At 43.2% G+C, this 16543-nt stretch overlaps 2 protein-coding genes across 5 annotated transcripts; one reads left to right on the top strand and one right to left on the bottom strand.

Annotated features, from left to right (window-relative positions):
* Positions 1 to 16: 16 nt before the first annotated feature.
* palb2 (partner and localizer of BRCA2) lies at positions 17 to 8739 on the top strand. Of its 4 annotated transcripts, none has more exons than XM_063884651.1 (13): positions 17 to 64; positions 333 to 423; positions 973 to 1032; positions 1111 to 1282; positions 1453 to 2916; positions 3783 to 5086; positions 5189 to 5341; positions 5712 to 5794; positions 5967 to 6116; positions 6419 to 6544; positions 7291 to 7378; positions 7462 to 7637; positions 7908 to 8739. In XM_063884651.1, exons 1-13 carry the CDS (start codon positions 42 to 44, stop codon positions 8122 to 8124), a joined length of 4107 nt encoding a protein of 1368 aa, XP_063740721.1. In that variant the 5' UTR covers positions 17 to 41; the 3' UTR covers positions 8125 to 8739. The 4 variants fall into 4 exon arrangements, with proteins under 4 accessions (XP_063740721.1, XP_063740722.1, XP_063740719.1 ...); XM_063884652.1 differs by lacking the exon at positions 17 to 64 and adding an exon at positions 85 to 128 and having other exon boundaries at positions 1462 to 2916; XM_063884649.1 differs by lacking the exon at positions 17 to 64 and adding an exon at positions 85 to 128.
* A 1107-nt stretch (positions 8740 to 9846) lies between these two features.
* plk1 (polo-like kinase 1 (Drosophila)) lies at positions 9847 to 15894 on the bottom strand. The gene is given in 11 exon segments (XM_063882924.1): positions 9847 to 10692; positions 11478 to 11660; positions 12100 to 12254; positions 12950 to 13027; positions 13150 to 13247; positions 13557 to 13599; positions 13697 to 13922; positions 14031 to 14124; positions 14216 to 14360; positions 14568 to 14736; positions 15145 to 15894. Coding segments are annotated over 11 exon segments (1752 nt in total). The 5' UTR covers positions 15511 to 15894; the 3' UTR covers positions 9847 to 10497.
* Positions 15895 to 16543: the final 649 nt, after the last annotated feature.

Here is a 16543-nt window from a genome sequence, read left to right as displayed (position 1 = left end):
GAATCAATCCCCGAATGATCGAACATCAAAATAAACTTCCCATGGACGCAGCGGCGGTGCCTCTGTAAGTCTGCCCCGAATATTAATCGATCTAAATTTATGGACAAGTTGTCATTTCAACGAACTGGGTGCGTTTGTGTGTTGAAAACAAAGCCGTCAACTCTATAGATTTATGTCTTACTTTTTTTAACGAAAGTAAAGTTTAACGTTCAAACTGCTACCGTTAGCTTAGCTGTGTTAAGCTAACACTTTCTAGCACAAATTCAACAATATTAGCCCTGGCTTATTACTTAGTCGTGTGTGTGTGTGTATGTGTTGACTGTGTGATTAAGGTCGAGTGAGCAGAATGCAGAGCTGTGTGGAGATATCATGCCTTTTGATGAGCAGCTAAGGACCACACTGCACTGCGATGACAAGGAAAAGGTACTGTATATATCAGTCTGCTACCTAAGCTTCATAGAGTGTCACAATTAAGCTTTAATTAAAGGTGATTTATAAGTATAAAAGGCACAACGATATAAGGTAAGTGATAGATCAATGTGTGATCAGTGATGTTCAGTAGTTTTTGTTTTGATTCTATTTTAAATGCCCCAGTTCCTTTATTGTTCAGTACAGTACATTACATAAAACACCAACAAGGGATGTGTTTCTTACATACACATTTATGGAGAAGTAACGAAATTAAATATGAAAAATGTATGTGGGTATATTTTCCTCCACTCCAGATTTCTACCGTTCTATAATTTCAAGTACAATGGGAGAGAGAAAATATGTAATAGTTACTTTTATAGTCAATGTTGAGGATTTGCCTAAAGAGTGGTCCTGAAGGATATATAAATAAAAACATTGAAGTGAACCTATTGCTTTTTGAGGTAAAGATAAATCTAAGTGTATACGTAATTCCTTTAGGTTAGGCGGACAAAAGCTATAACAAGCAGCTTCTGACAAATATTGAACATCTTTCCCACTCAGCTTCGTAGGAAGTTGGAGCTGCTACAAAGGGAGTACCTCAAGACAGCTGAGAGACTACAGGTAAGAGTCTTTTTCTTTTCTTCTATAAGCCCCGTCTAGAAATGATCTTTCTCGCACTCGTATTTTATCTGCTCACAGCGTGCTGAGCATTTTGACGCAGTGCGCAAACATGTGAGGAGGAGAATCAGTCAGCAGAACCAGAGAGACCAAGATGTGACATCTAACCCCCGTGTCAGCCCATCTCCGTTGATACTGCACGCCACCAATGGGGCAGCCACAAGTGAAGCTCAGTGCGAGGGGCTCACTGGAGGTGAGTCTGTCCGTATTAGCTGTCTATCTGTCTGTCTCTGTCTTTCCGTCCGTCCGTTCTATCTATCTATCTATCTGCATTTTGACACACAAATTGCTTCCTTCCATCTTTCATCACTCTGAGAATCATCCAATGTTTTTTCGGTACAACAGTAGTATCATTTTTTTTAGTTTTCCCAGGTCCGGTGGATTCTGACATCTCCAGGAAAAGCCAGGTGATCAGGTTCCTGCTCCCTTCTGAAGACCCTTGCACTGAAACCCTGATTCCCAGCCATGGCGCAGCTCGAGGTCACAGATCGAGCCCCACTCTGCGCCTCAGGTCTCGACGCAGCCGCTTGCGGTGGGAGAGGAGGAGCGCTGAGGCTGGCAGGAGCACAGACGACAACAGTGAGGAAGGACAGGAGCACAGTGAAAGGATGGAGATTGGAGGTGAAGGGAGAGACCAATCAGAGGGAACACAGGTTGTGAATGAAAGTGAAGAGTTCATTTCTGGTACAGACTCCGAGTCTCCGTCTCTGCTGCTGACACACTGGAACACTTGTGGGCAAAATGAAACAGGAGATATTGAGGGAAGCCAAATACAAGGACAACAAGAGCAAAGGGAAAATGAGACCGAGTTAAGATCAGAAGGGGAAAAAAAATCCAAGTCAACTTCTTTGGTGCTTAGGTATTGGGACCCTGCAGACAGGGAACTGAAGGGCACTCAAAATGGAAACAGAAAGGAGGGAGAAGAAGACGTTGAGAACTGTACAGAGCAGAGGCTGTGTGGAAACAGCAGTGATAAAGACAATGAACAAAATTCAGCAGAGGAAACAGAAAAGGAAAAACGTCCTGAAAATCCAGCTGAATTAAAAAAAGATAAAAGTGAGATGGTTGGATTTGGCAATGATGTGAAGGCCGTGAGTCTCCTGGACTCCTGTACGCTCGTGGAAGGACTCATTTTCCCCGCAGAGTATTACGTCCGGACCACAAGGCGTATGTCATCATCCCAGAGCCAGCCGAACATGCAGGCTATCATTCTCTCCCAGCTGAGCCCTGGGCGGCGTTGCAGCCGCCGGGGCCGCGGTAGAAGATCCAACAGGCACACACAAAATTCTGAACGTTCAGATCAACACACCAATATAAGTTTATCTCCACCGACCACTGCGTCTGTAGCTCCTTACCTGGACTCACAGCCCGCTGAGCAGAACACTCAGAGCTCCAGCGAGCTTTCAGATCGATTCTCAGGTTGTCAGATCGACATGGGTGTTTGTTTTTCTCCTATTGTCCCCACTGCTCGTCCAGCAAGAGGGAGGAGGAAGAAGAGAGGTAGAGGAAGAGGGAGGCCTCAAACCCCACGATGCTCTCTAAGTTTAGACTCCAATCAGGTAGTTCTTTCACAAAAAACCTCAGAGGATCCCCCGCCAAAAAGCTCCCCGGTCAATACCTCCCCGCCTCTTCATGGAGCTGCTGGACCAAAGCCCTTCATCTCTACAGTGCCGGATGTCCCACAGCCTGCGTGCACAAACAGCACAGACACACCGCCTCCTCCTGGAGTTATTGCTGCTCAGTCTGCCTCTGGACCTCTGGGGAAGGTCTTTCCCATCTTTCACAAGAGCGGTGAAAAGAGTAACAGATCCACACCGATCAGTAGAGGTAAGCATTGTGACTCTGTATGTTAGGGATGCCTGCTCTACTCATGGATTTCTTTAGCTCAGGGGTGTCCAAACTACGGCCTGTTGTCCATATGGAATCGGTCCTCAGCAAATTCAAAAACTATAAAGCATATGGCCCCAACCTGAAACTTGTGCTTTTCTTAAATTGTACTTCTTAAATATATACTGTATGTAAACATATATTGCAAGGTAGTTTTCATGTTTAAATAAACCCACTTTCCAGATGTTAGCTGAATGAGCAGCCATCGCCTTTTGTAATTAAATGGAGGGCTGTGATAGGATAGGTAGGATGTTATTTTTCCTTAAAGCATATTCAAGAATCAAGCATAATGTGCCTTCATTTAATTGATTTACTAACTTATGACTTATCTTACGAGGCAAAATATCTCACCTCGAGCCCTTGGTACATTTTTCTGTATGTGGCTCACAGTGAAAAAAGTTTGGACCATGCTTTAGCTGATTTGTGATGTTGAAGGACCTAGGTTCACCAAACTAATCGGCACATCTTGGGAAACATCAGATTTATAGGTGTGCTGTACAGATCTGACGATTAAATCAGCTAAATGCTTAGTTTGACCCATTTCTCTGGCCAGCCCTGTTATGATTGGTAAACCACTTAGAGATGTCCCGCCCCTTAGCCTATCACGTTCAATCTGTTGGAGCGCTATACCATAGACCATTGTGATGTCATTATGTTCCAGAAGTAAACAAAAGGAGTCCAATGGAGGCGTTTGAGGCTCCCCCTGGAGGATTTTAGCCTTTCTGTAGTTGATTAAAAGCTGAATGCATCTTTATCTCTAAATTATTTCCTTCCATTAAACTTCTCTTTCTCTTTGTGTCTTGCAGACGCAGCGAGCTGGCAGTCCCTCCTCCTGCCCTCCTCTCCACTGGCCCAAACCTCTCTGCTTCCTCTCCCCTCTCTCTCTAACGGCTCGCTGTTCAACAACCTGATGAACTTTGACATTATCCAGGACTTCCATCTCCCTGATGAGCAGTTTGCTCTCCTTAAGCTGCACAAGCTACGCCAAGTCTCCGTGGCTTCAGGAGTCGAACCTTTGTCAACGCCGTCTTACATCACGCGCAGAAGCAGCCGCCGTTTTGTCGGCAGTGACGCAGAGAGGCTCCTTCCACTACCGCTCAGCCTCACACCCACCATCACAAACTCCCCCCTTACCACTGAAGCTGCTTCACATTCTGACCTGCAAAATGTGTCGATGAAATACAGCCGGTCCGTAACGGAAGATCCTGGACGAGTTATTAAGGAAACCCTCGGAGAGCAGCAGACTGGAAACCTTCAGATAGAGAGTCAGACTAAATCCCCCCGAACCGGATCTGTGCCAGTGGTTCAAGATGTTGGCGTCGATCAATATCAAGAGAGGATGATTCTGAATGCTGACCACACTGTCGAACCACAGCCTCACATCAACTTAGCAGACATCCCTGCAGGAAGGGCAAATAATTATGACCATGAACTTCCGATTAAAGAGTCTCTCATTTTATCAGAGGAACAAACAGTTAGTCACGCTGTTATCCATCCTTTGGAGGAACATGTGTCCACAAACAACCAAACAGATACCATCAGGACTCTTTCCTTTGATAGCTCTCTACAGGAAACCCCAGAGGAGCCTCCTGAAAGCCGCTGTGCTGATCAGTTATGTAATATCAGCAAAGCTTCACCCTTGCAGATTCTGCATGAGAAATCTCCCGCTTTAGACTCAAGGGAACCCCCTGCACGGCCTGCAAGACGCACGCCTGGAGACAGACCGCAGCCCCACAGCTCTCAGCTCCTGTTGAGCCCCGCTCTGGCTTCAGCACCCTTCATAACCCAGCACCCGCCCCCTGCCTCTGCTCTCCTCTCCAGCCCCACTCTGCCATCACTAGGACTCACCCCCCATCTCCTACCCTCCTGTCCCTCTGCCCCACCTCTCACCCTGCCTCCCCCTCACAGCCCGTCCACCCAGGCCCTGTCCCCTCCAGCTCTCTCTCAGTGTCGATCCCAGATCCGGGCTTCATCTGAGCCGCCACGTACAGACGGCCAATCCCAGAGGATTGAAGCTCCGCCCTGCAGGACCGTTCCCGGCATCCTGTCCCAGGGTGGGAAGGGGGAGACAGCAGAGGAACACATGATGAGATGCACACACACACTTAAGGTATGAGGTTGTAATTAGATGTATAATTAAAGGGCAACATCAAAGAAATTAAGATAGAGATGTGTGTATGTGTTCAACATCTATAACCTGTTGTGTTTTCAGGCCCCAGCAGGAGGCTGTCTGGTGGATGCTTGCCTCCTGCGTGGATCCTCGGGGGGTTTGTGTGTCGCAGCAGCAGGAAAGTGGGCCTTGTGTCTCTGGAGTCAGTCTCAAGCTTCCGACTGGAGCCTCACACACACCTGGGCCTTCAATGAGGTCAGTGTGTCTGTGCAAATACACTGCAAAGTTATTAAAAAATAATGTACGACATTTTTAAACAAGCGCCACACATTCTGTGGTTTGTCTTAAATCAATGTAAATACAATATCTGTTGGTATTACACTGTTGGTCAGACATCATTATCAACTTTGTGACTCTGGGGGCTTCTAAGAAACACTTCACAATTGTTTGAGTGTTTTTAAATTGGAACAGTCGATCTCAAATAAATGGGACATGATCATGTTTAAAGACACATAAAGGACAAAAGCAATTGTTTCAAGGACTAAATAAGGACCAATTCTAATACGGCACATTTTCTTCCGTATTGTCTGTTCACATGATGGATTTCTATGTTTGTTTCTCACAGCCAGTGATCGATGTGTTTCCTGTCCCGGATGCTGCAGGGCTGATGTGTGTGACTCTGGGTCAGTTAGAAATCCGAGAAATTAGGTGACTACAGCACACTCAGTCTGTCCTTTAACATTGATTTACCTAGTTTTCTGTGCAATAACTAACTCTAAAGCTAAAGTGAGGATATTTCTCCCTGTCAATCTCCAAATGTGTGCCTGTGTTTTGTTTTCGAGCTTGTCTAAACGTACCTGTGTGTCTCCCACGTGCACAGGATGCTGTCGTGCCGCAGCCTCTCCCAGCTGCTGCTCTGTGACAGCGTTGTTCAGGCGGTTGTGTGTGTGTCCGGGTCCAGAGTGGTGACCTCCTCCCACTCAGCGTCCGGCTCCAGCCTGCAGGTGTTCACGCTCTCAGACAGCGGCAGGTAACACAGAGAGTCAAATTAAATCCATGTTTATTTATATAGCAACCTAATATCACCAAAACACGTTTGTCTCAGTGTACTTTACAGATCAAACATGAAAATAATTTTTAAAAACCGGATAGAGATGGAATGAAACTAAAGTACAATAGGATAAAATACCATAAAGTGTAGTCTGTTTTAGCGACATGCTTCTTTAAAAAGGAAACTCTTTAGCACACTGTTGTTTGGACACTGTCTGCTTTTGTGTTTTTATTTTCCTCTCTTAGTTTTTTCCTCGTTGCTCAGATATCTCTTTGTCTCAGCTCTTTCAGCACACCGGCCCCTCAGCTTCTGGTGTCTCCTGGTGTTTGTGTCGGGGCCCTCGCTGCGGTGGACGGACTTTCAGACGCTCTGGTCGGCTCTGATGAAAGCGGCCACCTCTTCGTCTGGTAAGTAGCGCTGTAACGCTCTGTTAAAGTTTCGGTGACACCTAGCTTTTGTTCTCTCAGGGTGTAACGCACTTGGTGCGAGTCGATCTGGACTAAATCATGCACCGGTTGGATGTAATGTTTAGAAAATGCAAAGACTGAAATACCATTGGTTCAGACGTCTATCTGATCACTTCCTATGTCACGACTGCTTCATTTAAATCATTGTATGAGTTTCCTGTACATTTACTCTATAGAATATAAGAAAGGCTAATAATCATTTGAGAGACTGTGTGCAAAAATAGATAAACTCAAATAAACGATTCTTCCTGTTGGACATTAAAAGTAATTTGACATTTGAACACTAAAATGAACTCGACACTCACAATTGTTTAAGAAATGAAAGCTGCTTTTTCAGAGATTTTAGTATGCAATAGAAATGTTGATCATGGTATTAAATATCTGGTTTTTTTGTCACTTAACTGACTTTGAAGCGCTAACACTTAAAAAGGGAATCATGTGTATTAGCTAATTGTGAGGTATGTGTGCAAATACACGGCTTTGACTGATCGTGATTGCTCTCAGTGTGCTTAGACAGGAAATAAAAGAAAGCTAACAGCACTATAGTACCTGAGAATTTGAAAGAAATGAAAAAATGTATAAACAAGTCACATGCTATAAAGTCTTAGAATAACATCTATATTTGGCTCTCATGTGTGACGCTGCTGTTTGCAGTTGAACTAAATGTCTGAGTTTGCATGTTATAGGAACTTACAGACGGGTCAGCTGCTGCAGAGAATCATCCTGGAAGAAGATTTATCCCACATGGCCTGTCTCAGAGGATACTCCTACTGTGTACGTCTATCTGCTTTGCATATTCCTGTTGTCTCACCCTTCAGAGGGTTTGACATGTTCATGTTCTTTGTGTTGCTGCACAGGGAGTGTTGTTTGTCCTGCTGCAGCATCAGCTGCTCAGCTCTCTGGAGGAAGAAGTCAAAGAGAGGGAAGATGAGAGTAGGAACATGGCTCTGTTCTCCTTGGTCGCCATTAACCCTCTGAGTGGGAAATCTGCCCTCGCTACTCGACTGTATCCGCCCAAAGCCTGGTCCGGCAGGTGAGAGGAGGACTGATGTGTTTGTGTGTGTCATATATATATATATACAGTATACACACTTTTGTTTACACACTCTAAGAGGGCACTGGCACTGTAGAACAAACTGCCTGAAGAAATTGCAAATTAGTCTTTAAATCCCTTTAAAAACACGCTTTTATAGACCAGCTTTTAAATATATGCCCCCTATAAATCCAGTAAAGTGAAAAATGTTCCTAATTGCATATTTTTATTTAGTTATTGGTTCTGCCTTTGTGTGTGTGTGTTCTGCAGGCTGTGTGAAGCCGACGTCAGCAGCTCCAGCGTGGTGGGCCTTAGTCAGAGCGGCTGTGTGTGTGTGTGGGAGCTCGGGCCCCGGGGGGCACCGAGGATGGTGTCGGCCCCTGAGAGTGAGGGCTGGCAGCTGGCTCGATGGGGGGGAGAGGGAACGCTGGTGACTGGACATCACAACGGAGACGTCACCCTGCACTACAGTCAGACATCTCTCTGAAACCAAGGAGACGATCGGAAGAGCTGATCCCTTTTATCAAAATAACAATGTCCAGCCATCGCCGTACGAATGTTTACATGAAGATTTTAACCTTTTAAAATACTTACATTTCACATTTGGTTCCGTGGCTTTTCGTAAAGGGGCCCTGTATTTGTATTTTGTGACATGTTTGCATGCTGTTAAATGCACAAAAACCTACACAACATGCTACAGGGAAGGGAAACCCTCAGAAGCGTAAAGGTTCCCCTAAAGTCATTCCTGCTAAGATACTGTAAAGTGAACACATTGGACTGCTGCTATTCAGACAACAAGAACCGTAACAAGACTGAATTATTAAGGTAAAAGTATTTCCTATTGGTTTTCCTTCAGCGTCTCTACACTGTTTTTAGATCCGCAGTATCACACACTGAACCTGTCTGTGGGAAAGTTGACTTCATGGTTGATTTCCACTTCATAGACCACTGTAACCCTAAAGCCATCTTTGTGTTTTTTGCTGCTGCTGTTATGACTGTTCCTTGCTGTTGTTACTTGAATATATTGGTATATGTAAAAAAAGAAAAGAAGTGTTGCCAAAGTTTGTTCTTATCATGTGCATTAAACCTTAAGTATGTTGTATTTTTGTCTCCTTTCTTTATTGATATAGTTTATTCTATGTGTAACCATTCTCAATGCTAAAATAACTTCAGTCAGAAGTTAATTTTGGATGTTAAGAACTACCTCGAAAGTAAAATATTTGAGGAATGTATATAACCTTAATAGCAGATAATTGTCAAATCCTAAAAAATATGAAGCTGTTTGGAAATCTCTGTCAGCCAGGGGGAGCCACACTGATTCACTCTACATCAGTGTCCAAACTTTTACACTGAGGGCCACATACAGAAAACATAACAAGGGCTGGGCCCCTCACTAGAGGTGAGGTACATAGCCTCATAAGTTAAGTTATAAGTTAGCAAAATCAATCAAATGTTCAACAAATGATGATTGATGTTGAATATGCTTTTGAGAGAAAGAAAACAGCTCTCCACAGGGGTTCATTTATTTGGTTTGCAGCCGATCCCTCAAAGCCGAAGCCTCAGATTGCTAAAAGATTTTTAACAACTTAGATTTGCTAGAAAATGTTCAACTTTATTTGAAAATTGGGCTTATCATCATATGTTTAGATATATTTAAGAAGTACAATATAAAGCAAGTACGAGTTTCAGGTGTGGGCCGTGTTACATTTTACTTTTGGAATTAGCTGCGGGCCAAATAAAAATGGACCACGGGCTGCATTTGGATTTTGGACACCCCTGCGCTAGATGGATTTGTTACACAGCTTTCAGACTGCTTTATTCCCCGTTGACATTAACACAGCTCAGCCTGGCACGTGGATAATGACCACTTGTATTCTTACAGTGAAAGTGAGTGTGCAAATATTCAGTGTAATTGGATTCATCCCTTTTTAAAGACTGGATTTAGCACGAGTTTGCTTATGGTGTTTCTTGACGCTTCGGTGTGCATAAGAATGTTAAAATAAAGCCGAAAAATAAAAAGCTACATCTTTATAAACACCTCGTTAAGTAGATTTCTGGAGATTTAGCAGAAGGTTCAATTTTGCATTTAAAAAGTAAGGACTTTTCTGATTGTCAAGAATGAAATCCAGTGGTTTTTGTGCAGCCAATAATATATAAATATATATATATATATTAAAGCAGCACATGTGACTGAAACAGACTCAGGTAATTTGTCAAGTTCAAGAGAATCTTTATTTAAACTTGGGTAAAATCCATTTGTCTTTACAACAGGTATGCACACTCAGCAGTATGTACACGTTTGCACATCTTGTTGAAAAGGACAAGATGTCTAAAATAGACTTGTAAAAAGAGTAAAAAGTAACTACAGGAAGAATATGCATGATGAAGAAATATTGACATGGGGTATTTCTCTACATACACAGATAAAAAGCAGACTGGAGAAGCCTTTTCCATCCACACAGCCATCTGAGACTCAACCCGCACCACGTGATTTAAAAAGCACGACTGCGCAAACCCAACCAAACAAGCAGAGAAATCTGGGAGGAATGTTTCACTTTCAACATCCATCTTTCTCTGCAAGGCTTGTTTGATCGGTCGGGTCACCTGCAGCCATCTTTGATTTTACGACACCAAGCTTCACCAAGATCAGAGTTTCTTTACACAGTAGGAAGTAAAAGTGGTTGAAATACTGAAATCCATCTATCATGTACAACATACAGAACACACATCTTCAATGTACAGCCCGACGGGGTCGTTACAGAGCGACCCGTGAATAAAAATACAGGAGAATGTAAGGGCCTGCTGCGTCACCAGGAAGAAAGTGTCGCTTATTACATACAGACAGATATTGAAGGTGTGTCTAAAGTGCGGCGGGGGAAGGCTTGCTGTCAAGTAGCTTGTCCACCATGAGTTTAGCGTAGCGCAGGCGACTGGCCAGCTCCTTGCTGCAGCCGAACTCCTCGAGCAGCGACAGCTTGTACGTTCGGAACTCGCGCTTCTCGTCGATGTAGGTGACAGCGTTCATAAGTGGACACAGGATCAGCTTGGTGTGGTCCTGCAGAGAGGGGAACAGGAACACAAGTTCAGAATACAGGTGTGATTAAGGATTATACATTAGAAAGGTTATGTTTTCGTTATTTGAACACTAGATGGCGTAATGGGCAAACTACATAATAAATGATCTCCCTGGCACAGGTGCAATTGATTGTGACTGGAGGGCAATAGTTTTGACCGTGTCTGTGAACACGCTGTTTTGCTTTGAAAATAAACGATACTGAAACCTAAAAACCTCGTCGTGAATAGATATTACACACGTCCAACTAGCTAACCCAGTTTAGTCAATCCCAGGGTGATATTGAGTAGCAATAGCCACCACACTGACCTTTATTTTCTAAATGAATAGTCTATAAATGTAAAGGTCTTCAGATGAATCAAATATGATACAGGCGAGCAGGAATCCTCTGAGGTAAAATGCTCTACTTCTAAAATGGTATAAGACTATAAATATTGCAATATTGTTAGTGTTTTCTGGTTTTAAATGCTGGATGACAGTACAAATATTTCATTTACTAGACTGCTCTATCATTTGCCTTTACCGGTCTAAAAATGTAATCCACATTACTGATGATCATTAATCAAAATTCTCATAGAGTTCATGTTTTGGGGAAGAAAGTCAACCTACAATAAAACTACAGTAGCGGTACAAAAATCGATAAGCTATGTCATCTTACAATGACTTAACACTAGTAATAGTTGCAACTCTAGTTTAGAATCTGTGGGCAAAAACAAATAAGCGAATGTAGGAGTTACAGAGAAACTGATGGGAGATGTTTGTCTCACCTGGAAGAAGTTGATCTGAACGGTGCCGTTGCTGAGGTGCAGGACGATGGCGCTCTTGGTTCTGAACCACAGGGAGAGGTAGGGCAGCCGTGCCAACTCGTCTCCGTCCCGCCGGGCCATGTTGGCGCCGGCCTTCAGCAGGTGCTCGCTCATGTAGTTGCGGAAATATTTCAGCAGCGTTATCTAGCAGGGGGGGAAGGAACAATTATGTGTGTTTGAAACATAAAATTCCAACCTGAAAAGTGTAGCCTACTTATTGCTGTTAAACTAGACTAAAGCTGTTAACTATTAGGACGAAGACTCCTTCCCTGAAATACTGCCTCTCTTCAACATTGATTACATTTAATATTCACATTCTGTTTAACACAGTCTATATTTACACACAGTGCTACTGCGACTTTAACTTAAGTAAATCCTTTAAAAACCTTTGTCCGTAAAGCACGAACCATTAAACAACCTGTGCGCGGCGGCTGTTTGAAATCCCAATGAGTGGGAAGATACTTTTGTACATTTCCCCACTGTGGGACTAATAAAGTTATTCTGATTAAATAAAAGGGATACATTATTGCAACACATTTCAATTGAAACACAGGGAAAAATAGATGTACTGTTGGCCCCTCACCTTCTTGTTGAGAGCCGAGGGGAACGAGCGCACGCTGAGATAGGACTCTGCCGCCGTCTTGTCGATGTACTGCAGGCTGTCTCCGTCGGTGTACATCATGAGCCGTGTGTAATCGTTGAACAGCACACCCACGCTGTTGTCGCAGAGCTGGTAGCCTGAAATAAACACCAACAAAACAATACCTTTAATTAAATATGCCAATTGACAAATGTTCACCAGACTTAAAGTCCAAAAGTAAACACGTCAGGGGAAAGCTACACATCCTCAACACCATTTCAAACCTACCTAAAATCATATCCAACTAGCCATTTCTGTGCAGCCATTTGTTGTTAATTGGAGACACAGGTGTAATTAGAAACATTAATGATGCCTACATTTTTCTGAAGCAGTTTCACAGCCCTGGTGTTGTCCACTCTGGCCTTCACCAAGTTGTGTTTTCTTGTGCATCAAACAGGGATTTAAACTTCATTTTAGTTTTGCAAAGATGCGTTGCACGGTCACGCTAAAATAATCTGGCTTTCTGTGATACGTCAATGAATCAGAGCCATTGTTAGTGTCATTAGTTACACTTGAGCCTGCCCTGCCTGTCCTGCCATTCCAGACAACCTGTCGGATGAGGAAAAAGGTCTATTTGTTAACAGGTTGAGTCTCCATGTGACATCTGATGCATCCGGAACAAACAATAGGCCTCATATGAGCTGTGAAGCATTTGTTTGTACGTTGTTATAAAGTCATTTACAGTAGTCAAGTCTACAATGTCGCTAACCCAGCCCTACTTGGTAAATACAAGATGATTTAGATCACGTTCATTTGCCTGGTAGATGGATGTAAATCAGAGGCTAATTATTACCTAATCCATATTTGTCAGAGTAGTCGACCCATTTGCTGATCCAAAAGATGGGAATACATGCAGGATCCTCTGCCTCTTCTGGAAACACAAAAAAAAGGAACAATCTTTTCAGAAAGGTCCACAGCGGCAAAAACAATATCCAAACTTTTGAAACGTGCAAAATTGAAGCTCATTAGAAAATGGTTCAAGTCTGCACCCACCTTGGCAGATGACTGCCTTCTCAGAGGGCTTGGCAGCGATAATGGTGTTGAGCTGCTGCAGCATGTCTTTAATGTGGCACACTGCCGGCTGAGGCTCCCTACACAGAGAACACAACGGTTAGACACACATAAAAAGATGACTTTGTTCAAATAAATGCAACAAATCCATTTTACATTGTCACACACTGGCTTTCTCTACACTGTAGTAACTTCCATTTAGGTTATTTATTTGTACCCGTAGGTAGATTTGGTTTGCAGATAAAAAAAAGGGATCAATTATGACACACATTCCTAAACACAACAGAGAAATCTCAACAAGAAAAAAGTACCCCCTGCTCCGTCAGATCTAATAAACACAAGTACAATCATGAGCAATCCACAAAGTTAAAATCTCAAACATCTCTCACCTTTGCAAAGGCTCGTCTTTCACATCCATCTTCTCTGTCCCTGCTGAGAAAGTTGAGAAAACACCATGAACACTTTATCCAATCAAACATTCTAATAATATAACTTCTGCAGTGAGTTGGAAGTCATTTTCTGCTGTTACCTTTGTTGTTGATAGCAGTGAGTGGGCGTCTCTGGCTGAGCTCTGTAGCTGTGGAGGGGGCCATGGAGAACCGGGGGGGCAGCGTGAGGCACGTGGTGGGCAGACGTACGGGGATGTAGCCGGTAGTGAAGTACTCGTCCACTTCCAGTTCAGCGATGGTCGGCCTCTGGGCGGGGTCGGCATGCAGCATGCGCTTGATGAGGTTTGAAGCCAGCGGGTTGATGTGCTGCGGAAAGAATTGGAAATGCAGGTTAATAAATTAGAAAAGTAAAACAAAACATGCAGAAAAATGTTCCTTCAAAATAAAGTCGAGTGGCACTTCAGCACCGCTTACCCAGGGGATGGTGTAGTTGTTCTTCTTGATGCGGTTGTAGGTCTCCTTCAGACAGGAGGTCTCAAATGGGGGTTTACCCACCAGCAGAGTGTACCTGAGAGGATACAGACAGTGAGGAGGTTAAGCTGGCTGAATCTTCTGCAAAAGTGACTTTCATTTTTATATTTGGTCCAACTGTGACTTACAAAATGCACCCAAGCGACCAGATGTCCACTTCATAACTGTGGCCTTTCTTACAAAGCACTTCAGGGGCAATGTAGTTGGGCGTTCCACACAGCGTCTTCTTTCTCTCACCATCAAACTCGATCTTAGTGGCCAAACCAAAGTCCCCTGGAGTAGAAATACAGAAAAGATTTTGTAAAGGCGATGACTAAACAGGATATTCACACAGACTTTTCAGAACTATCTTTGACCACATTTCTGTGTGGGAAGTGATGAGGGCTTTCCTTTATCACAGGACTAACAGGTTCATTTCTGAATCTTGCTAAATGTTACTTATATGTATGAAATCATTTGCAATCTAATGGAGAAAATTACCTATTTTAAGCTCCATGTCATCATTAAGGAAGATGTTGCCCAGTTTCAGGTCTCTGTGGATGACTCGGTTGTTGTGCAGGTAGTGGACACCCTTCAGCAACTGGGTCATGTAGTAGCGAGCCTCAGGCTCTGTCACAGCCTTACGACGCTTATGCAGCTCCAACAAGGACTGAAATGGAGAAGATCATCATTCAATTCAATGTGATAATTAAATAAAATGAAACACCAAATCTGTAAGAGATATAATACAGTAATGCAGCAGTCAAAGGGGGTTTAATGAGAAATAGTTTCATGATTAGTGGATGGATCGGACAATGGCTCCAAAGCAAATATTGAGGAGGTGACCATGGCAGCACAAAAGGGGGGGAAAAAGTTGATATCCACGAATTACGTTTGACGTAATGACTTATTTGACGATGTATAAATCAGATACTTTAAGCGACCGCGTTCAAAATCTCCCTTGACTTTTCCTACAATTGAACCACTAGGACTGGGAGGAGACCGAAAGAGACCGCCTCGGTAACCGTTGGCCCTGTGAAGGGTGAACATTAGAGAGCATGAATTATTAGTATAGAACTCACCCTTCTCTGCAGATTTCCAGTACCACAAAGACAAAGTCGTCATCTTCGAAAAACCCGTGGAAACCCACGACATTAGCATGGTTCAGACTCTTGTGAATGGCGATTTCAGAGGTCATTTTCTCCCTCTGGTGCTGCTTCAGGATCAGGGATTTGGGTACAATTTTTCCAGCGAACACCTGCTTCGTCTCCATGTCTGTGATTTCGTAGCATTTGGCAAAACCACCTTTTCCGAGGAATCTCCCCCTCGTATATCTCTTCATGGTGCGTGGATCAACCAGGACTTCTGGGATTTCTTTGAGGGGAGCTGATTTTGGGTCGACGTGTGCCGACGGAATCGCCGGTTTTGCGATACCTGCACTCATTTTGAATGAAAGTGCTCCTCTGCCTCTTTTAAAAAGGAAATATTTAAAACTATCAAGCAGAGGTTTTGTTAAATTATGAAAAGGTTCAATCGATGGTAACCGACGTTACTGGAGAGCACTGGAAGCTAGCTTGCGCCCATGCACTTGTGAATTCAAATCAAAACTAATGTTAACCCAGCTTAAACACGAACGTTATTCCAAATATTGATTTAGCAGTAAAAAATGAAGTGCATGAGAACCTCAAGATTTAAAAACCCGTGACTAACCATGTAACTAATTGCCAGACGCGTCTCTCCGTGCTGCAGCGTTACTCCGTCCTGCCTTTTGAAAACAGACTCTGGTACAAATTTAAAAAGCTGCCTCGTTGTTACGGCGCTCTCTGATTGGTCCACTCGATTTGAATTCCAAGGCGGTGCAGCAAAGCATCATGGGAAGATGAGTGCAATAATAGCCAATCACATAAGACCAAAGCATATCCTGCGTTATGATTGGCTGAAAGCTGTTCGCTAATCGTTCGTCATTTCCTAAACACAGTGCTTGACGGGATATGTAGTTGGATTGGGATTTAAAACTGTTGTTGAGCACAGGTTGTGTTTTTGGTTCATGCTCTACGAGGAAACGCTTTTAAAAGATTTCCTTAAATTAAAGTCGCAAAAGCACGGTGTATATGGTATATATACTGTGCTATAACTTACATCATTTGACTATTAAATGTAATCAACGGTCAAAAGTGAAAGTATTCTAAAGAATTTGTATTCAGTGTGAGGGTTACCATAGCTAGTCAATCCCTGAAGTGTTGCAATTTTCGACTATTTCCAATTTCTGCTAGTGATTAAAACTATTTCTCCAAGTCGAGTGTTTTGCTTTTATTTGACAGCTATGAGTGCATTACAAGTTGCTTTTTTAGGTTAGTATTGTATGTTACAAAACCTATGAAGAGTTTATGAAATGGGATCAGTTGCAGTTTATAGGAGTTAGATTAGCTGGAACTCAACCAACAACATGTGTTTCATGTGGTTTCATCCTCCGATTC

The sequence above is a fragment of the Eleginops maclovinus genome, chromosome 5, assembly GCF_036324505.1.
Source record: "Eleginops maclovinus isolate JMC-PN-2008 ecotype Puerto Natales chromosome 5, JC_Emac_rtc_rv5, whole genome shotgun sequence".
Taxonomy (NCBI): domain Eukaryota; kingdom Metazoa; phylum Chordata; class Actinopteri; order Perciformes; family Eleginopidae; genus Eleginops; species Eleginops maclovinus.
The sequence above is the reverse complement of the archived record's forward strand: the minus strand, read 5'-3'. Positions and strand labels throughout refer to the sequence as shown.